Below are 23,382 nucleotides of genomic sequence, written 5' to 3'. Positions count from 1 at the left end.
TTATAGTAGTTATAGTTTTGTGTGTAGGGGGCAGTATTATAGTAGTTACATACTTGTACATAGGAGGCAGTATTAGAGTAGTTATTGTCTTGCACATAGGAGCAGTATTATAGTAGCTATATTCTTGTACATAGGAGGCAGTATTACAGTTGTTATATTCTTGTACATAGGGGGCAGTATTATAGTTTTTATATTCATTTACACAGGGGGCAGTATTATAGTAGTTATATTCTTGTACATAGGGGGCAGAATTATAGTAGTTATATTCTTGTACATAGGAGGCAGTATTATACTAGTTATATTCTTGTACATAGGAGCAGTATTATAGTAGTTATAATCTGGAACACAGGAGGCAGTATTAAAGTAGTTCTATACTTGTACATAGGGAGCAGTGTTATAGTAGTTATATTTTTGTACATAGGGGGCAGTATTATAGTATTTATATTCTGGTACATAGTGGGCAGTATTATAGTAGTTATAGTTTTGTGTATAGGGGGCAGTATTATAGTAGTTATATTCTTGTACATAGGAGGCAGTATTATAGTAGTTATATTCTTGTACATAGGGGGCAGTATTATAGTAGTTATATTCCTGTACATAGGAGGCAGTATTATAGTAGTTATATTCTTGTACATAGGGGGCAGTATTATAGTAGTTATATTCTTGTACATAGGGAGCAGTATTATAGTAGTTATATTCTTGTACATAGGGGGCAGTATTATAGTAGTTATATTCTTGTACATAGGAGCAGTATTATAGTAGTTATATTCTTGTACAAAGGAGCAGTATTATAGTAGCTATATTCTTGTACATAGGGGACAGTATTATAGTAGTTATATTCTTGTACATAGAGGGCAGTATTATAGTAGTTATATTCTTGTACATAGGGGTCAGTATTATAGTAGTTATATTCTTGTACATAGGGGACAGTATTATAGTAGTTATATTCTTGTACATAATGGGCAGTATTATAGTAGTTATGTTCTTGTACATAGGGAACAGTGTTATAGTATTTATATTTTTGTACATAGGGGGCAGTATTATAGTTATTATATTCTTGCACATAGTGGGCAGTATTATAGTAGTTATAGTTTTGTCTATAGGGGGCAGCATTATAGTAGTTAGGTTCTTGTACATAGGAGGCAGTATTATGGTAGTAATATTCTTGTACATAGGAGCAGTGTTATAGTAGTTATACTCTTGTACATAGGAGGCAGTATTAAAGTAGTTATATTCTTGTACATAGGGAGCAGTGTTATAGTAGTTATATTTCTGTACATAGGGGGCAGTATTATAGTAATGATATTCTTGTACATAGGAGGCAGTATTATGGTAGTAATATTCTTGTACATAGGAGCAGTATTATAGTAGTTATACTCTTGTACATAGGAGGCAGTATTAAAGTAGTTATATTCTTGTACATAGGGAGCAGTGTTATAGTAGTTATATTTCTGTACATAGCGGGCAGCATTATAGTAGTTATATTCTTGTACATAGGAGGCAGTATTATAGTAGTTATATTCTTGTACATAGTGGGCAGTATTATAGTAGTTATATTCTTGTACATAGGGGGCAGTATTATAGTAGTCATATTCTTTTACACAGGGGGCAGTATTATAGTAGTTTTATTCTTGTACATAGGAGCAGTATTATAGTAGTTATATTCTTGTACATAGGGGGGCAGTATTATAGTAGTTATATTCTTGTACATAGGGGGGCAGTATTATAGTAGTTATATTCTTGTACATAGGAGCAGTATTATAGTAGTTATATTCTTGTGCATAGGGGGCAGTATTATAGTAGTTATATTCTTGTACATAGGGGGCAGTATTATAGTAGTCATATTCTTTTACACAGGGGGCAGTATTATAGTAGTTTTATTCTTGTACATAGGAGCAGTATTATAGTAGTTATATTCTTGTACATAGGGGGGCAGTATTATAGTAGTTATATTCTTGTACATAGGGGGGCAGTATTATAGTAGTTATATTCTTGTACATAGGAGCAGTATTATAGTAGTTATATTCTTGTACATAGGGGGCAGTATTATAGTAGTTATATTCTTGTAAATAGGGGACTGTATTATAGTAGTTATATACTTGTATACAGGAGGCAGTATTATAGTAGCTATAATCTTGTACATAGGGGGCAGTATTATAGTAGCTATATACTTGTACATAGGGGGCAGTATTATAGTAGTTATATTTTTGCATATAGGGGCAGTATTATAGTAGTTATATTCTTGTACATAAGGGGCAGTATTATAGTAGTTATATTCTTGTACATAGGAGCAGTATTATAGTAGTTATACACTTGTACATAGGGGACAGTATTATAGTAGTTATATTCTTGTACAGCGGAGCAGTATTATAGTAGTTATTTTCTTGTACATAGGAGCAGTATTATAGTAGTTATATTCTTGTACAGAGGGGGCAGTATTATAGTAGTTATACACTTGTACATAGGGGACAGTATTATAGTAGTTATATTCTTGTACAGCGGAGCAGTATTATAGTAGTTATTTTCTTGTACATAGGGGCAGTATTATAGTAGTTATATTCCTGTACATAGGGGGCAGTATTATAGTAGTTATATTCTTGTACATAGGGGACAGTATTATAGTAGTTATATTCTTGTACATAGGAGCAGTATTATAGTAGTTATATTCTTGTACATAGGGGGCAGTATTATAGTAGTTATATTCTTGCATATAGGGGCAGTATTATAGTAGTTATATTCTTGTACATAGGGGGCAGTATTATAGTAGTTATATTCTTGTACATAGGAGCAGTATTATACTAGTTATACTCTTGTACATAGGGGACAGTATTATAGTAGCTATATTCTTGTACATAGGAGGCAGTATTATAGTAGTTATATTCTTGTGCATAGTGGACAGTATTATAGTAGTTATATTCTTGTACATAGGGGGCAGTATTATAGTAGTTATATTCTTGTACATAGGAGCAGTATTATAGTAGTTATATTCTTGTACATAGGAGCAGTATTATAGTAGTTATATTCTTGTACATAGGGGCAGTATTATAGTAGTTATATTCTTGTACATAGGGGCAGTATTATAGTAGTTATATTCTTGTACATAGGGGGCAGTATTATAGTAGTTATATTCTTGTACATAGGGGGCAGTATTATAGTAGTTATATTCTTGTACATAGGGGGCAGTATTATAGTAGTTATATTCTTGTACATAGGAGCAGTATTATAGTAATTATATTCTGGTACAGAGGGAGCAGTATTATAGTAGTTATATTCTTGTACATATGGGCTGTATTATAGTAGTTATATTCTTGTACATAGGGGGCAGTATTATAGTAGTTATATTCTTGTACATAGGAGCAGTATTATAGTAGTTATATTCTAGTACATAGGAGCAGTATTATAGTAGTTATATTCTTGTACATAGGGGACAGTATTATAGTAGTTATATTCTTGTATATAGGAGCAGTATTATAGTAGTTATATTCTTGTACATAGGGGGCAGTATTATAGTAGTTATATTCTTGTATATAGGAGCAGTATTATAGTAGTTATATTCTTGTACATAGGGGGCAGTATTATAGTAGTCATATTCTTTTGCACAGGGGGCAGTATTATAGTAGTTATATTCTTGTACATAGGGGGGGCAGTATTATAGTAGTTATATTCTTTTACACAGGGGGGCGGTATTATAGTAGTTATATTCTTGTACATAGGAGCAGTATTATAGTAGTTATATTCCTGTACATAGGGGGCAGTATTATAGTAGTTATATTCTTGTACATAGGAGGCAGTATTATAGTAGTTATATTCTTGTACATAGGGAGCAGTATTATAGTACTTATATTCCTGTACACAGGGGGTAGTATTATAGTGGTTATATTCTTGTACATAGGGGGCATTATTATAGTAGTTATTTTGTGGCATGTGAGTAAGTAAAATATGTTTAGTTACAGATTGTATAGATGAGTAGTAATTATTTGTATTTTTCAGGCTCAATCTACCCGTGTGTGCTGCAGTTATAGGCATGTACACAGACATGTTGCAGCCCTCATGGCAATATCTTGAGGGTTTTTTTCCAAAGAATTACAGTTAATAAGGTATCTTGTTGTTATGAATTTTTTCAGTAGACAAAAGAAATAGATGAGAGATGCGTTTCTGCTATTTTTGCGCAGATGGAAGTCATTACCTTTAAGCAGCGGTTTCTGGATCACGTACTAATTTTCCTTGCATAAGAACCCAAGCGAAGATCCCATCACCTAAATATCGACGAAGTAACGCCTTAGCAGTTATTGGGGTTCGCCAGTGCAGCTTATCCAGCAGTAAACTGACTTTTTTTCTCACCAGTTCAATAACTCACTTGAGTTTAGGAAGACCCCCTCATCCAGTTCTACAAGATGCCTCCTGGAGCCCCCCCATCTGTTGTACCACCAACCTGTTTTTCCCCTTTTGGCCCTGGTTCATTATCATTAGGGGCTTGGGAACATAGTAACTGTATAGCATACAAGAACATACTGTGTACGGCTGACCCCACCCCAGTCCTTCCAGTTCAGTTTATTATGCTGCAATCTTCATCCAGAGTAAGACCCCCTCCTCCCCAACCACTTTAATAGGCGTCGATCACATCACTATACCTGGCTTGCGTAGGATTCCGCCTCGTATCTTAGGCTTTGCTCGAGTTGTAGCTGGTCCAGGGTGTCGGCGTATTCCCGTGTGACCGCAAGTGACACTAAGCCAAAAACAGAGAGTAAGATACTTATGGTACTGCGTTTGGCAGATGTTGCTGTTTGGAAGGTCGCCCACCACTGGTCTCTACCGGTCTCGGGTGATTTAAAGGGGTTGTGCTACAAATGTACGTTATTCTCTAACTACAGGCATAGTGGGGGTCCAACCACTGAGGTCCTCAGTGATCCAGCACAGAGGGCCTCAGCACATCCCAAAGTGTGCACCGCCTCTCCATTCACTTTAATGGGAGCACCAGAGATACATATATGGCCAAGCACTGTAAGGGTCTGTCCGTACTGCCAAGAAACAGGTATGAAAAAACCTGTAAAACATGCATTCTGAGTGAACATTTACATTTTTGAAATCCTAGGCTTTGTATATGTTTTCATCCATTTTCTATAAGAAAAACGGATAAAGCTTCATAGTTCAATACTTTTTTTCCCTCCTCTTCACAAAAAAACGTATTCGTTAAGCGCCTGGTAACACACAGCCATACCTTTCCATTGACTGCAATATTACAACAGAACATTCATATTTCCACACGTTTTTGCTGGACAGAAAAAAGTAGCGGCTGTCCTTCAATTCCACAAAAAAAATAAATACGCAGAGACATATGCCAGGCTAAACGCCATATATTTGCATAGTTTAAACCATTTTACCCTAGGGTTTTGGTAAATGTTTAATTTTCATGTCTTTTTTTTGCAAATAACGTGCGTTTCACGAATGGCCAGTGTGGACGGCCCCTAAACCAGCCATCTGCAGCAGTAGCATTGAAGTGAATGGAGTGGCAATACACACAGAACCACTGCGGCCCACAACTTGGCATGGGCTTCCCGACAATTAGCCGCCAACCCCAATTGATCTTCTGGTTATCCCCTATTGCAATTATGGCACAACCCACTTTATGATAAGTGACCATGAGGTCTAATGGATTTGCGATATCTCAATTTTGTGTCGCTACAAACACATGGTGCTACAATGTCGCTCTACTTTATAGCACCACGTGCATTGATTTTCGGAGGACGTGGGTGGGTGGCTTGAAATATAAGCCCTATCCCAAAAATAAGCCCTAGCTGCATAAAAAAAAGGAATACATCACCTTTCCGTCGCTGTCATCTCCAGCGCATGTTCTCTGAAGCTCCCGGCAGTTGCTTGAAGTTGTCCTGCAGTGCTTCCTGGTCGGGACTTTGAAATTCTCCGCCTCCAGGAAGCTCTGTCTCTGATTGGCTGAGCCAGCACTCGAGAACCAATCACAGTCATTCATTGATTGGCTGAGCTGCATGTTCGAGAACCAGTTAGAGTCAGAGCTTCCTGGAGGCGGGGACTTTCAAAGTTCCGACCAGGAAGCTCTGCAGGAGAACTTCAAGCAAGTCTGCCGGAGAGCTTCAGGGAAGTAAAAGTTGCATTGCACCGCAGAACAAGCCTTTTTTCGTGCCATGCAGTGCAACACATAGAAAGGCTCCATAGGGAAACATGGGCTACAAAAAATTGCAAATCGCTGCTTTCTATAGCATGCCACGATCTTGTAGTCTCGCAATGTCGCAGGCATTCTCGTGTGGAAGAACCCATTGGAAACCATGGGCTTCACATACATGCATTTTGTAGCAAGATTTTGTAGCCCATGTGAAAGAGGCCTAAAGGTTTAGTGAGTGGGTGAGGGTACAGGTAGCCATGTGTGGCCCCATTCTGAGTTTGGCTATGGGACCCCATGAGTTCTGTGCACACATCTGGCTGGGGAGATAAAGTTGCTCCTTGAGGAGAGCTCCAAGTTTGCGTAGGTAGTCTTATATGGGTCATACAATGCTTCTTGGGAAAAAGGTATGCAAATAAGTTATGGAAAAGTCTCTTCACAGTTCCACCTATTGGAAGGTGACTTCTCTATAAGTCAATGTCTGACCAATCAACAGGTCAATAGAAGCCAAACCAGGGATCTATTCCTTCTAGAGAAGACTCTGGTTTGGCTTCTCTGCTTAGTCATGTTACAAGGCTTGTTCTGTGGTGTCACTGTAGACGACACCTCGCCGCGCCCTCATTAACCCACCGGACCAATAGGGTATTAAGTTTCCAAACCCAAAGTCTACATCACCCCCCGAGATACAAGATGTATGGCAGGTCCATCCCTGAGGACGGCCACAGATCACATACATATGCCTGTCACTGAGCTCCACGTTTCTTACCTCTATTCAACTTTAAGAACTTATTTTCTCTTTTTTCAAACTTTGCACATATGGCTTCTTTTTGTTGCCGCTCATCCTCAAGCTGCAAGAAAAGTTTATAAATGACAAAAAAAAATGTGACAACCCGGAATTTACAAATCCTTCTCCTTGTTAATTGAATGTGTCCCTAGTGTCACCAATAGACATTACAATCCATATGTAGATGACATGCACACACCTTATAGTATGGCTATTACTGCTGACAACCAGCCCCTATATCATGTGTGAAGGGTAGTCACAGCCCCACCCACTGCTGATGACATCACTGATATAATGACATGTTATCAGACATGAAATCTGCACACCTTATACTACAGTGACATCATCTATTACTGCTGACAACCAGCCCTTATGTCACGTTTGAGAGGTAGTCACAGCCCCGACTACTGCTGATGACATCACTGATATAATGACATGTAATCAGACAGAAGTTCCACACTATTATTTATTTATCTGGCACCGATTTAAAATCTCCGTCGTCTTCTCACCTCCTTGTGTAGCCTCATTGTCTGTATTCTTCGTTTGTGAAGCTCAGATTCAATTTGTTCATGTTCTTCTGACAATTTCTGGATCTTCTCCATCAAATCTAGAAAGGAAAAAAATACTGAGAACACGAACACATCAGACGGTAAGTACCGGGCTCCTCCCACCATAGACCTCTGTGTAGGGTTTCCACCTTTCGTCACCAAAAAATACCAGCCAAGCTAAAAGGGGACGAGGTTTGAGGATGTGATTTGGGGCGTGGCTTATCATGATGTATGTTTTTACCTCCGGCAGATGGAGACCTGCCCCAACACCAAGCAAGGTTTCTGCTATGATGTACGCCAACTTTTGGTGTTCATGATGTAGTAGGCATGGACACGCCCCCTATAGTGAAGCCTCACCCACCCATTTAAAAATAATTACAAAAAAGCCACATATTTTGCACATACATTTTTTTGGGGTGGCATATATTTTACAGTGGGCACACATACTTTTCCAGTGGCAGATATCCTTTTCAAAGGGCACACTGTACTTTTTGGGGGTGACACATATACTTTTCGGGGAGGGGCTCACATACTTTTGGGGCCCACATACTATTTAAGTGGGCCCCGATTTTCTGGGGACACATATGATTTTCAGGGGAACACATACTTTTTGGGGACATACATACTTTTTTCTTGAGGCACACAATTTTTTTTTTGAGAGATACTTTCCAAGAACGGGGTATATGTACTTTTCAGGAACACAGATATATGTATATTTTTTTTGGGGGGGGGATGTACATTTTTTAGGGGGTCACACATACTTTTCAAGAAGAGGACATAAACGCTTGCACATATATTTTAGCAGAGGCACATATAATTTCCAAGGGGCGCAAATGCTTTTAGGGGCATATTTACTTTTTAAAAAGGGAGCAAACATACTTTTATAAGGAGCAGATACTTTTTAAGGAGTGAGTTGTCACCAAGACACCTTTTTGTATATAAGGATTTGGTTGTTATGCCATACTAGTCCATTCCCGTAATTATTAGACCTCTGACAATATAGTAGAAGTACTCTGTGTGTGTGTAGACGTGGGGGAATGGGAGGGTAATTATGTTAATGAGGTATGTGCATTATATTCATTGTTATCGCCCTGTGTATCTGTGAGAAGACAAACAGGTAAGGTCAGGTGAGAAGACTGCAGGTAAACAGGTAAGGTCAGGTGAGGAGACAGCATTTGAGCCAGTAACTGGAGCTCCATGAGTCATCCTCCGGCCTTACAATGCTTAGGGATGGAAGAGTGAATGTTGCACATCTCTCCAGACTTTACCTTTAATTATTCGCTGGTCTACATGAGAAGAACCTGATTCCTCCTCTGTCACGCAGTGGTCATCGGTAACCAAAGACCGGACCCTGTCTGGCGGTTCATACGGCATTGGAATAATAGTTGGAGTGTCGATCGAGTTCAGTTTCTCATTCTCTTCCCGTGCCTGTAATCCCAAAGAGAGCAGTTACAAAGAACATCTCTTGTTCTGCATGATCTGGCTTGTCCATTCATGTGAATAGACTGGACTGTGCAATACTTCACTTTCCCTGCGGGGGTGCTGCAGGGAAATTCAACAAAGTATAGATGTGGATTTTCTATTTTTTTTTATCTCAGATTTGTTTTTTTCTTTTTGACCTGTAATTCTGGTTGTCTGTTATTGACCTGAGTCACAGGCTCCTCAGCTCGCTCCTTGAGTGATAGCTCAGTCTCATACTCGGCTTCCAGTATTGTGAATTCATTCAGAAGCTGCTGGGATACTGTGGAAAACATTTAACAGTAAAAACACGTATCATCTAGAGGTAGATGTCCTGCTATCACCCAACCACAGCTGCTCCCTCAAACCTCTTCATGGCCTTCCCCATTGAGTAGACCCTTACATAATGCTTCACATGGCAATGAGATATTGCGGTGGATGTTTTTGGGATACCCATGAGTGTGAAGAGTCACTTCTAGACTCCACCCACATCAGAATTATGATAGCCCCGAGGTTCACTGGTCTACACTTACGTTCATCAAGTTCCTGGAGCTGCTTCTGACCATCTTCATCCTGGGAAAGAAGATAAGGCAGAATAAAACTTTTATCACTATGGCCGATTAGCATATAATGACATATCTGCCAGGGCCTTATCACCAAAAATAGGTCAAATCAGGACACACCCTCAGACTGATGGTACCAGCTGTCCTCCTGTAACATTACCTTTGTATTCTGATATTACTATCCCTGCTCAAACCACCTTGGCCCTTCTCTGATGTTACTACTCCTCACAGATAACTCCACCTCCTCATACTGATGTCACCAGCCCCTCTCCCAGATCATTCAGCCCCTTTACTATGATGTCACTAGCCACCTCCAGTAAACTCTGCCCCCTCACACTGAAGTCACCATCCTTCTCCTTTCTACTACTACTGATGTCACCAGCCTTCCCAGATAACTCCTCCTTCTCGTAGTGATGTCACCAAAACTCCCAGATAACTCCTAATTCTCATAGTGCTGTCACCAGTACTCCCAGATAACTCCTTCTTCTCATAGTGATGTCATCAGCACTCCCAAATAACTCCACCTCTTCATTCTGATGTCAGCAGCCCTCATAGACAACCCAGAATGTATTAAATGCAGATAGTTTGTAGGGCAGAGAGTAGGATATGGCTGACTGTACATTATGGGGGAGGCCATGTATTTCAGTAATTACCTCGCTGATGATGTCCGATTCAGAACTGCTGGATAGTTGGAGATCTGGATGATGAAGAAAGAGTAAACCAACAATTACCAAGTGTGTAGCATTGACCTATGTTCGGCATCTCCATACTGGCGCCTCATTGTTAGGGGACCATCCAGAGGGTAACAACTAGGTCCTGTATGCTCTCTTACCCTGGTGGAGCAGATCAGTGTCAGGGTGGCGCCCTCTTTCAGATAAAGGCTGAAGCTGTTCTTACATAATTAGTTGTCTACTATACAACCACACTATACACAGTTATACATACATTACTGTGTGTACATATATTACTCTATCTGGCCAGCCACGGAAGCATGACAATGTTGTGGGGGCTTCTGTGACCCCCTTGTGTGTGTGGCCGAGTATTATCCTGCTGGAAGCCGCCATGAGAGGAACACATGTGACTGCAGGATGTCCTGAACATATCGCTGAGCTGTCATTGTCCCTGGTACCACTTCTAGGGGTGACCGACTGTCGTACTCGATGGCCCCCCACAGACCATCACACCAGTAGGGGTCAGTGTGCCCCTCCATAGCAAAGGCAGGATTGAGGCACTCATCGGAGGTCTCCAGACAGGAACATGGCCATCATCGGCGCCAAAACTACATCTCGATTCATTGCTGAAGACAACCCGGTTCCCCTCTGCAGTGACCTCTGAATGGTGAAACTGGACTGCTATAAACAGAGGTGACAGTGGGTGTCTGAGGCTGTACATGCAATGGGCACCAGAAGACAAAATATCCTTCAGGCAAGCTCCTGGAAATGGTTTCAAAAGACACAGGGGTGTAATGATGGCTCCCCCTGTCTCTGGATGGCAGACAATGAAACAGTTGGAGCTGGTGCTTGTCGGACAATCAGACGCTCCTCTCTACTGGTGGTCTGTAGGGGGCGTCCTGAGCCCGGTCACCTTGTGTGCCCTCACACATCCATTGGTCCCAACACTTCCTAACAGTCTGGTCAGACGCTCCTCTCTACTGGTGGTCTCTCGGGGCATCCTGAGCCCAGTCACCTTGTGTGCCCCCATGCACTGGTCCCAACACCTCCTAACAGTCTGGTCAGAAGTTCCTTTCTACTGGTGGTCTGTAAGGGACGTCCTGAGCCCGGTCACCTTATGTACCCCCATGCACTGGTCCCAACACCCCCTAACAGCCTGGTCAGATGAACCTCTCTACTAGTGGTCTGTTGGAGCATCCTGTGCCTGGTCACGTGGTGTGCCTTCATCCACTGGTCCCAACATCCCCTAACAGTCTAGACAGACGCTCCTCTCTACTGGTGGTCTGTAGGGGGCGCCCTGAGCCCAGTTACCTTGTGTGCCACCATGCACTGGTCCCAACACCTCCTAACAGTCTGGTCAGATGCACCTCTCTACTAGTGGTCTGTTGGGGCATACTGTGCCTGGTCACGTGGTGTGCCTTCATCCACTGGTCCCAACATCCCCTAACAGTCTAGACAGACGCTCCTCTCTACTGGTGGTCTGTAGGGGGCGTCCTGAGTGCGGTCACCTTGTGTGCCCCCATCCACTGGTCCCAACACCTCCTAACAGTCTGGTCAGATGGTCCTCTCTACTGGTGGTCTCTAGGGGGTGTCCTGAGCCCGGTCACCTTGTGTGCCCTCACACATCCATTGGTCCCAACACTTCCTAACAGTCTGGTCAGACGCTCCTCTCTACTGGTGGTCTCTCGGGGCATCCTGAGCCCAGTCACCTTGTGTGCCCCCATGCACTGGTCCCAACACCTCCTAACAGTCTGGTCAGAAGTTCCTTTCTACTGGTGGTCTGTAAGGGACGTCCTGAGCCCGGTCACCTTATGTACCCCCATGCACTGGTCCCAACACCTCCTAACAGTCTGGTCAGATGCACCTCTCTACTAGTGGTCTGTTGGGGCATCCTGTGCCTGGTCATGTGGTGTGCCTTCATCCACTGGTCCCAACATCCCCTAACAGTCTAGACAGACGCTCCTCTCTACTGGTGGTCTGTAGGGGGCGTCCTGAGTGCGGTCACCTTGTGTGGCCCCATCCACTGGTCCCAACACCTCCTAACAGTCTGGTCAGATGGTCCTCTCTACTGGTGGTCTCTAGGGGGTGTCCTGAGCCCGGTCACCTTGTGTGCCCTCACACATCCACTGGTCCCAACACCTCCTTACAGTCAAATTAGAATGGACAGTGGGGGATAATTCATCAATACGACCATCCAGCTTCTCACATCCCAATAATGCGCCCCTCTCAGACTCTGGTAACGAGGTGACACCTCTTCTCTGTGTCATAGAGGCATCTAGTGGTCAACAAGCTCTATACAAGCAGAAGAATAGGCCACTACACACAAGGAGCCTCTGAGAGCCTTTTATAGGCCAAGGGAGGAACCATGTTTAGGCCTCCGGTGACAAGACCGTCCATCTAATCACTACAACTCTCAACATTTACAGATCTGCCTGAGATGAAACTGCATGCCGAGGTTTAAAGCAAAATGACAACTTCTTCTGGGGGCCAGATTTAATTTGACAAAGAGTGTGCATGCATGTTACAATATACCCCCTATTATACATGGCAATACACATATTATTATACATACATACATTACTATAGCCTCTACTACACATAGTTATACATACATTATTATATATAGATTACTATATACCTAGTTATATACATATATTATTATATGCCCCCTACTATATGTACTGTACACTATTACACATATATACCATACTGTGTAACACAGACCTATAACCTGACTGGGCTGTTACCTTTCCCACTGAGTATAACCCAGAGGAGGGTCCTACACCTGCGGACCCCCTGATAGTAGCATCACCTGTGAGCCGGCGGATCTCATCTTCTATACTGGAGATATCGATGTCAGCGTCCGGCTCCACTGCAGCCTCCGCCATGTTCTGATGGGGGAAACTAATAGTAAGAGAAGGAACTAAGATTTATATTTATACTATAAGGGAAATGAAACCCGGCTCCCTCTCCGGCATGTGCAGAGCTTATCACTTCTCTAATGCAGACGGGCGAGGAGAAGGAGCGCTGACTTCCTGCTACGGGGACCATATGACTTCAGTGTGAAGAGACTTGTCTTACTTAATCCGCCTTCTTATTTCCACTTCAGTCCCTTTCCTTCACATATTTACATTGTTTTTGCCGTACTTAAAAAATCTGTAAAATAAAAAAAAAAAAAATCAATAATTTTTGTTATCTGACAAAAGGATCCATCATTTACTTAATCGCTTCCAGGATTAGTTGATAGTAGAAGAAAAGATGACTCGGGAATCGTGAGGTGTAACTAGCGTGACTTTACACAGGATGGCTGTGGTCCCCATAGTCTCTCAAAAGAGGGGATACAAATGACAGTTGATCATAGAATAGAATCCTAGACTGGTAGAGTTGGAAGGGTCCTCCGGTGTCATCGGGACCTCTGGTGTCATCGGGTCCTCCCGGGGTCATCGGGTCATCAGGTCCTCCGGGGTCATCGGGTCCAACCCCCTGCTCAGTGCAGGATCACTAAATCATCCCAGACAAATATCTGTCCAGTCGTTGTTTAAAGACTTCCATTGAAGGAGAACTCCCCACCTCCTGTGGTAACCTGTTCCACTCATCGATCCCATCACTGTCTAATATGTAATCTGTGTCTCCTCCCTTTCAGGTTCATCCCATTGCTTCTAGTCTTTCCTTGTGCAGATGAGAATAGGGCTGATCCCTCTGCACTGTGACAGCCCTTCAGATATTTGTAGACAGCTATTAAGTCTCCTCTCAGCCTTCTCTTCTGCTAAACATTCCCAGATCCTTTAACCGTTCCTCATAGGACATGATTTGCAGACCGCTCACCATCATGGTAACTCTTCTCTGAACTTGCTCCAGTTTGTTGATGTTTTAAAGTGGGGTGCCCAGAACTGGACCCAGTATTCCAGATGAGGTCTGACTAAGGAAGAGTAGAGGGGGATAATGACCTCACATGATCTAGACTCCATGGTTCCATACTGACTGATACAAAGGTAGAAGGGCAGGTAGAAACAGCAGTTCACAAGAGCATGAGTGAGGCAAGACGCTACGAGTATATAGGGGAAGGGCAAAGGTGCAAATTACTGATGAACAACCCATAACTCTGCTATTGTGCATTGATGGGGGATTAGTATTTTTGCAGAACAGTTTGGAGCTGTTAGGGGAGCTGCTCCACATGGGTAGTGTGGGTGTTCCATAACTGTTTGGTCTAGTTTGCTTTATCTAACCCCTTAGTGGTCACCAATACACCTCTTTATGGTGCCCACTAGTAGGATTAAACCTGCAATACATCTTTATAAGGTAGTGACGTAGCTGACTACTGACAGCCAGATATTGCAGATATTGTCTCCTCTGTTTGTTGTCAGGGTAACAGTCCATATCTTCTATGGAAGGAGATAGCAGAGGAGGCCGACATATAAATCTGATGGCCGGGATCTCAGGAGGGCCAGCGCACAAGCTCCCGTCCCGGCCACCAGCTACCGCCATGCTCTGCTATTTCCATAGAAGTACTGGTCTGTCTCCTTGGCAACAAGCAGTAAACAACCAGAGGAATCAATATCTGCAGGATCTGGAGAACGGAGCATTCTAGAAATAAACATCTCCTGGGTGAGGGCATTGGTTTGTGGTTTAGAACACATTGAAATCGGATTCCTGAGATGGGAATGCCTCACACATGAGAGATGGAAGTAGATTTATTTTGTGACATTGATGCATGAGGTCTTGTTTTTTGTACTTTGGGTGTATTTTACATGGAATTGTATTTTTTTCTCTTATGAGCAAAATGCAAAGTTTTCCACTATTGTTTATTTTTTGTGCTCTTTGAACAATCTGAAACACCTTTTACATTTATGTTACATGCTGTTACTAAAGGGGATCATTTTGGCTTAATATTTACTTTTTGAAGGATTGGTCAGTTATCTTATTTTATTAAACTGAGTTCCTTTTTGTCCAACTTGGCAACTTCTCGCTTTTTTGCCATAATACATTGGAATACGTACACATGGCTGGCTACATGCAACCCGTGCGGTTGTACAGGGTGACGGCCACCAGGTTGTAGGGGGGAGCACTAGGAGGATGTAGACTGGGGTGATCTTCCCCTTTAGGTCCGCCTGGCCAGATGATCTTCGTCCTCAGTGTGGCAGCATCTTGTGTAGCTACATAAATCATCTTCCTCCTGACTCTGTTTCCTCCCTCTGATGCTTCAAGGTACTGCTATCAGCCCATCAGTGCCTGCAACATAATCGCTTAGTTGTGCTACTCTATTTATGCTATGATCGTGGACCTTGTGCTGTACTTATGTTATGGTCTTGGTTCTGGTGCTGTATGTATGTTGTGAGCTTGGTTTTGGTGAACTTCATTTTTGTGGATTTATATTATAAGCTTGGTTTTGGTGCTGTACTTATGTCGTGAACTTGAGCTCTGGAGCTGTATTTATGTACTGAGCTTGATTCTGGTACTGTATCTATTTTATGAGCTTGGTTCCGGTGCTGTATTTATGTTATGAACATGGCTGTGCATCTGTATTTTTGCTATGTGCTTGGTTCTGTATTTATATACTGAACTTGGTTCTGGTGCTGTATTTAGGTACTGAACTTAGTTCTGGTCTGTCTGTCTGTCTCTCTCTGTCTGCCTCTCTCTATCTGTCTCTTTCATTGTTTGTCTCTCTCTCTCTCTGTCTGTTTCTGTCTGTCTCTCTTTCTTTCTTAGTATCGCTCTGTCTCTCTCTGTGTCTCTTTTGTTCTCTTTCTGTCTCTGTCTGTCTCTCGCTCTCTCTTTCTGTCTCTATTGCTCTCTCCGTCTCTCTATCGCTCTCTCTATGTCTCTCTATCGCCTTCTCTGGTTCTCCTATCACTCTCTCTCTCTCTATGTCTCTCTATCGCCTTCTCTGGTTCTCCTATCGCTCTCTCTCTCTGTCTTTCTATTGCTCTCTCTGTCTATCGCTCTCATTCTGTTTGTCTATCGGTCTTTCTCTGTCTGTTTCTCTCTGTCTCTCTATTCCTTTTTCCCTATATTTGCCTCTCTATCGCTCTCTCTATGCTCTCTCTCTGTGTTTCTCTGTCTCTCTATTGCCCTCTCTCTGTCTCTCTTTCGCTATCTCTGTCTCTCTATTGTTCTCTCTTTCTGTCTGTCTCTCTCTACTGCTCTCATTCTTTCTCTATCACTCTCTGTCTGTTTCTTTATTGCTCTCTCTGTCTCTCTCTCTATTGCTCTATCTATCTGTCACTATTGTGCTCTCTCTCTGTCTGTCTATCACTCTCTCTCTGTTTCTATCGCTCTTTTCTTCACTGTTTCTCTCTATCGCTCTCTGTCCCTCTATTGCTCTTTCTCTCTGTTTGTTTGTCTGTCTCTCTCTGTCTCTCCATCGCTGTCTCTCTCTCTGTGTCTCTCTATCGCTCTTTCTCTCCCTCTCTATTGCTCTCTCACTCTGTCTCTTTATTGTTCTTTCTCTCTGTCTTTCTCTCTCCTCTCTCTCTGTCTCTCTATCACTCTCTCAACGTGTCTCTCTTTTGCTCTCTGTCTATTGCTCTGTGCCTCTATCACTCTCTGCCTCTGTCTCTCTCTCTCCCTGTGTCTCTATCGCTATCTCTCTTTCGTTCTCTGTCTCCATTGCTCTCTGTTTCTATTGCTATCTCTCTATGGCTCTGTCACTCTGTCTCTCTATCGCTGTCTCTCTCTATTGCTCTTTCTCTCACTGTCTCTCTATCGCTCTTTCTCTGCCTCTCTCTCTCTCTATCGCTGTTCGTTGGGCAGTGTATGTTGCAGCTTAGCAGTGTATGCAGTGTTGCTTAGCAACGCTTCACTCATTCCAGCGCATTCCTGAAGCACAGCAGCGCCACCCATAGACATAACATTGTAACTTCCAACCCGCCTGACAGTCCCTGACTGTATTACACTCACATGTGATGATGTTCCGGCAGCGGTGAGCGTGTTTGTCATCTAATAACCCCAACACCATCCACCAAAGTTACAGCAAAGTGTGGGGCAAGAAGAAGCATGGAGGCGCATTTATATTAGATGAGCTTGGTTCTGGCAAAAACAAATTCAGCACAAGGTACCATCTAACCCAAGTCCAATTACAGATTGTCCCTAACACAGATTGCCCCATATATTAGTCATCAGCCCCTGGATTGTGGCTACTTGTGGGGCCAACATCTGGGATACAAATGTTAAACGGCCTGGGTTGCGTTCTTCTCTAAGCTGTCACTGCTGACCCCTGCAGGTAATCTGCAGCGACAACTGCTATATACGTCGCTGGGCCTTAATGGTCTGCCACCAATGCAGTGCACTGAAGAGTCCCTTTACATGGGCCAACAATAGAGCAAACCAATGTTTGTTCCTGATCAATGTCCCATGTGAACACGTCTGCGATCGGTAAACGCTTGTTGGTCAAGGGATTGCATTGTTAGTGCAGGCAGAAAGATGCTTGTTCTTTGGCAGCCGCGTCCCCTTGTGCCGCGGGGAGCGAGCCGGGAAATGCAAACGGTTTGGGGGATGAATCATCATATTAACAGTTCGTCCCCTTACTAGTGATGATCTGCCACATGTAAGATCAGTGGCGAGCGTCACTTGACAAGCCATATTACCAACCCAAAAATCCGCTCCACCCTAAAGCTCCATTTAGACGGGACGAATGTCGTGCAAATGATTGCCGCCCCTCGTCCACGCACATACCCGCTGCGGTGCTGCTGCACGGGAGCTAGAATCGCTGATTCTCAGTGGGGCGGCTGCAGGAGATTTCACTCCCCGCTCCCCTGCCTCTCTCCATTGACATAACATAGCGGCTGTTCAGTACTGACCGACTGCTGGTTACACTGCTCGATCAGCTCATCGTCCAGCGCTATATGCTGCAGAAACGAAGGGCGATGAGCTGATCACTCAGTGTAAATAGCAGCCGTTCAGTACTGAACGGCCGCTATGTTAAGCCAATGGAGAAGGGCGGGGGAGCGCGAGGAGAGAAATCTCCTGCAGCCTCCCCGCCCCCTGCTGGCCGCTCTGTGAGTGAGCCAGCGATACTAGTTCCTGTGCAGCAGCACCACAGCGAGTGTATGCGGTGACGAGGGGTGGCCATCGTTTGCCTGACACTCGTCCTGTCTAAATGGAGCTTGAAAAGCAGTGAATGGGGTGAGGTGAAAGATCAACAATCTCTGATTGAGCGCAACTGGAAGGGGGCAATAACTTTTTTCAAAGAAGAGTTAACTTACAAAAATCTAGCAGTAAGTCAACAACTGTGCAGTGTTTAGTCCCGTGCAAGATAATAGTAGATGGAATTCGGGAAGTGACTCTTTAGAGAAATAAAGGGAAGGTCGTAAAGTTGCCCTTGTAACAAGATTAGATAGCAGAGCCGTACCCTTGTTTTAGGAAATTAACAAAAGCATATAAGGGCATATATTCTTACATTCCTGTTTTTACACCCCAGTCTATGCAAATTGTGCGCCCCTCTACCAGAACCTGGTAATACCTTAGTTTCATCTGACAGCACTTCCACATGTCAGATAAACACCGACATCAGCTCTCATTATAGCCACACCGGCCGCCCCCTAAAGCCTGGCCCTGCTAAGGGTTGCCACCTGGCCGGTAAACCATTCGCCCAACTGGTAATTAAGTCAAGGGCAATGAATAATAAGCAGAGTTCTTGCAATATGGTAAATCGAGCCGGGGGTAAGGGCAGGCAGCAATCAGGCAAGACATAGACAGTAGAGATAAGCGAGCACACTGGTCCGAGCTTGCTACTCGTTCCAGTATTAGGGTACTCGAGATGCTCGTTACTCGAGACGAACACCACGCGGTACTCGAGTCAATCGCATTTCCTTCCCTGCATGTTTAGCGCCATTTTCTAGCCAATAGACATGCGGGAAAGGCATTACCACTTCCTGCTGTGACGTGCCAGCCCTATCTCACCCCCCTGCAGTGAGTGGCTGGCGAGATCAGGTGACCGCCGAGTACTTAAACTGGTCCTGCCTTCGGCTCACCTCACACATGCAGAGATTAGGGAAAGTGCTGCTGCTGATATAGGGACAGTGTTAGCGTAGGATCCTGTCATCAAGAACCCCAACAGTCCTTCTTAGGGCTACATCTGACCATGTGCATTACTGTTGTGGCTGGCTGGGAGCAGTTGTTCACCATTTTTTTTAAAAGCATCCAGGCCTGTGCAGAGCATTTCAGCTATACCATTCTCAGTCTGCAGTGCATTACGCAGAGGTCTCATCGCTAAACGGTACTCTAATATTTCCTGGGCCACTGCAGAGCATTTCAGCTTTACTGTTTTATGTGAGCAGTGCCTTAGGCAGAGGGCTCATTGCTAAACAGTACGCTAATATTCCCTGGGCCACTGCAGAGCATTTCAGCTATACGGCTCTCTGTGTGCAGTGCATTAGGCAGAGGTCTCATCGCTAAATAGTACGCTCATATTCCCGGGGGCCCCTGCTGAGCATTTCACAGATACCATTCTCTGTGTTGGGTGAAGTAGCTGCAGTTATCAGCACTATTCACTGGCTTTATAGCTTTCTGCCCCTGTGCAGAGTGTCTCACAATACCCTTTACTTGGGAGGGTTGAGGTAGCCGCAGTAATCAGCACTATCCACTGGGTTAATAGTTTTCTGCCACTCCATACAGCCTCTCTTATTTACAAGTCTCTGTGAGCTCCCCAGCTTCATATCACAATTTGCGGGTCCGCGTGGTAGACCTTTATTACAAGCAGAGCAGTGCGAGCAGGTCCTGTCGTGGATGGCAGATAACGCGTCCAGCAATGTGTCGAACCCCCAGTCTTCCACGCAGTCCACTACTCCCGGCCTAGGGACTGCACCTCTGAATCCCCTGGCTGCTGCTCCTCCTTCCTCCCAGCCTCATCACTCTATGAAAATGACATATTCTGAGCAGGCAGACTCCCAGGAACTGTTCTCGGTTCCCTGCCATGAGTGGGAAAAAACGGTTCCTCACCCACTTGTCGTGACCGATGCCCAACCTTTGGAAAGTTCCCGGAGTCCGGGTGATGAGGCTGGAGACTTCCGGCAACTGTCTCAAGAGCTTTTTGTGGATGAGGATGATGAGACACAATTGCCTGTCAGTGAGGTAGTAGTAAGGGCAGTAAGTCCGAGGGAGGAGCGCACAGAGGATTCGGGGGAAGAGCAGCTGGACGATGTGGTGACTGACCCCACCTGGTTTGCTAAGCCTACTGAGGACAGGGCTTCAAAGGGGGAGGCAAGTGCAGCAGCAGGACAGGTTGGAAGAGGCAGTGGGGTGACCAGGGGGAGAGGCATGTCCAGAGCAAAGAATCCCCCAACTGTTTCCCACAGCACCCTCTCGCGGCAAGTCTCCGTGCAGAGGGCTAGGTGTTCAAAGGTGTGGATGTTTTTTAGTGAGAGCGCGGACGACCGATGAACAGTGGTGGGCAAACTGTGGCGCACCAAGATCAGCCGGGGAGCCACCAGTACCAGCCTCAACACCACCAGCATGCGCAGGCATATGATGGCCAAGCACCCCACTAGGTGGGACGAAGGCCATTCACCGACTCCGGGTCACACCACTGCCTCTTCCCCTGTGCCATAACATGCCACAGATCCAGTCCCCCTCCCAGGACACAGGCACGAGCGCCTCCCAGTCTGCACCCACACTCTCACCTCAATGGTCCTCCACTCCATCCAGCAATGTCTCTAATACTACCGTTGGAGCGAAAGCGGAAATACGCCGCCACCCACCAGCATGCACAAGCTTTAAACGTGCACATTGCCAAATTAATCAGCCTGGAGATGCTGCCGTACAGGCTTGTGGAAACAGAGGCTTTCAAAAACATGATGTTGGCGGAGGTGGTGCCGCGCTACTCGGTCCCCAGTTGCCACTATTTTTCCTGGTGTGCCGTTCCCGCCCTACACCAGCACGTCTCCCGCAACATAAACCATGCCCTCACCAACGCAATTACTGGGAAGGTCCACTTAACGACGGACACGTGGAAAAGTACTGGTGGGCAGGGCCACTATATCTCTCTGACAGCACATTGGGTGAACTTGGTGGAGGCGGGGACCGAGTCAGAGCCTGGGACCGCTCACAAGCTACCCACACCGAGGATAGCGGGTCCTACCTCGGTGCTGGTTTCTGCGACGTATTATGCCACCTCCTCCAAAGCCCTCCCCCCTCCTCCTCCTCCGCCACCTCCACCTCTCAATTAAGATGTGGGAACATGTCGGTAGCGCGCAGGATGGCAGCACAGTGGTGGGAAAGCGTCAGCAAGCTGTGCTGAAACTAATCATCTTAGGTGGCAAGAGGCACACGGCCCCCGAGCTGTTACAGGGTCTGACAGAGCAGACTGACCTCTGGCTTTCGCTGCTGAGCCTCCAACCGGACATGGTCGTGTGTGACAATGGGGGAAGAGGAGGAGGAGGAGGGGGAAGAGACTGCTGGCCACACTGCAGAGGGTACCCATGCTGCTTGCCTCTCATCTGTTCAGCGTGTATGTGCTGAAGAGGAGGAGGAGGAAGAGGAGGAGGATCATGAAAGTCATCCTCCTAGTGAGGACAGCTATGTGTTGTGTACTGGGACTCTGGCACACATGGAAGACTTCATGTTAGGCTGCCTTTCCCGTGACCCTCGCGTTAGATGCATTCTGGCCAACACAGATTACTGGGTGTACACCTTTCTTCACCCACGATATAAGGAGAACTTTTCTTCTCTCATTCTCAAAGAGGAAAGGGGTACGAGAGTGATGCAATACTACAGGGCCCTGGTGGAAAAGGTGATGCTAAAGTTCCCATCTGACAGTGCTAGTGGCAGAAGACGCAGTTCAGAGGGCCAACTAGCAGGGGAGGAGCGGGGATCAGGCAGCATGTCCAACGCAGGCAGGGGAACACTCTTCAAGGCCTTTGCCAGTTTAATGGCTCCCCAGAAAAGACTGTGTCACCACTCCCCAGTCAAGGCTGAGTCAGAGGAAGCACTGTAAAAAGATGGTGAGGGAGTACATAGCTGATCATACCACCGTCCTCCGTGATGCCTCTGCTCCATACAACTATTGGGTGTCAAAGCTGGACATGTGGCACGAACTTGCGCTGTACGCCCTGGAGGTGCTGGCCTGCCCTGTCGCTAGCGTCTTGTAAGAAAGGGTGTTTAGTACAGCTGGGGGGATCATCACGGATAAGCATACCCACCTGTCAACTGCCAGCGCCGACATGCTTATACTCATAAAGATGAACAAAGGCTGGATTTCCCCAGACTTCTCTTCTCCACCGGTGGAAAGCAGCGGATCCTAAAGATTCTTTTAGCTGCAACGGGAGAAATATGCATCCTCTATCACCCCAAAAAAAGGTGAGAAGTAGGTTGGTCTATTCCTCTCGGATATTATTACTCCTCCTCCTCAAGCAACATGTCATCACGCTGAACCGCCAATTTTTCTGTGGGCCAAAAGGCTCTGTTAAAACCAATGTTTTCGGAGGGCTGCCCCCAGGCTCTGTTACAAATTAAGCAACAACAAACTGTATCTTTAAAAAATGTTTATGGGCTTCACCTGCCCTCGGGGTTAAGTAATTTTTCAGGGGTAACTTGGACAACTAATTTTTTCGGCCTTCGCCTAAACTCTTGACAAACAAATTTTTTCAGGTGTTCGCCTATACTCTTGGTACTGAAATGTTTCAGGGGTCCGCCTATACACTTGCTGCAGAAAAGTTTGAGGGGTTCGCCTGTACACTTGCTACTGAAAGGTTTGAGGGGGTTCGCCTATACTCTTGCTAGAGGAAGGTTTGAGACCTTCGCCTATACACTTGATACAGAAAGGTTTGAGGGGTTCGCCTATACTGTGGGTGGACAAAGATTTCCCATTGCGGTGTTTTAGCTATCTGGCACAAATATACTGAATGACTTGGGTAGGGCGCAGAAGGCTTTCCCATTGCGGTGTTCAGCTATCTGACGCATACAAAGAATAAATTGGGCTGAAGTGTGGGCAGAGGCCGGGGTCCTCGGCGGGGTGAAACTCTGCCATGTGTGGGAACTCTGATTTCTTCATATTTAATACTGTCGCTGGGTTGCAGGGGCTCGCCTATGCTGTGGGTGCACAAACCTTTCCCATTGCAGTGTTTTAACTATCTGGCACAAATACACTGAATGACTTGGGTAGGGCGCAGAGTGCAGACAGCTTTCCCATTGCATTGTTCAGCTATTTGACACATACGCAGAATGAATTGTGTGGGGACACATGGATTTCCCATAGCTATGTAACTTACGGCACCTTGGGTCACACAAGGTG

At 44.9% G+C, this 23,382-nt stretch overlaps 1 protein-coding gene across 4 annotated transcripts in view; it reads right to left on the bottom strand.

Annotated features, from left to right (window-relative positions):
• The window catches only part of LOC136573282 (shootin-1-like), a 37,131-nt gene extending 24,030 nt beyond the window's left edge, over window positions 1–13,101 (bottom strand). For 2 of the 4 annotated variants that reach the window (XM_066574578.1, XM_066574579.1), the window contains exons 1-8: window positions 12,970–13,101; window positions 10,140–10,183; window positions 9,457–9,496; window positions 9,085–9,206; window positions 8,734–8,893; window positions 7,427–7,524; window positions 6,900–6,981; window positions 4,632–4,726 (exon numbers count right to left, since the gene is read on the bottom strand). In XM_066574578.1, coding sequence (XP_066430675.1) covers window positions 4,632–4,726; window positions 6,900–6,981; window positions 7,427–7,524; window positions 8,734–8,893; window positions 9,085–9,206; window positions 9,457–9,496; window positions 10,140–10,183; window positions 12,970–13,045 — 717 coding nt within the window. In that variant the 5' untranslated portion in view covers window positions 13,046–13,101. Of the gene's footprint in view, window positions 1–4,631; window positions 4,727–6,899; window positions 6,982–7,426; window positions 7,525–8,733; window positions 8,894–9,084; window positions 9,207–9,456; window positions 9,497–9,646; window positions 9,677–10,139; window positions 10,184–12,969 lie in introns of those variants that run through there. The other 2 variants (XM_066574580.1, XM_066574581.1) reach the window with 2 other exon arrangements.
• Window positions 13,102–23,382: the final 10,281 nt, after the last annotated feature.

The sequence above is a fragment of the Eleutherodactylus coqui genome, chromosome 7 (assembly GCF_035609145.1).
Source record: "Eleutherodactylus coqui strain aEleCoq1 chromosome 7, aEleCoq1.hap1, whole genome shotgun sequence".
NCBI lineage: Eukaryota > Metazoa > Chordata > Amphibia > Anura > Eleutherodactylidae > Eleutherodactylus > Eleutherodactylus coqui.
This window is presented reverse-complemented; position numbering and strand designations above follow the sequence as displayed.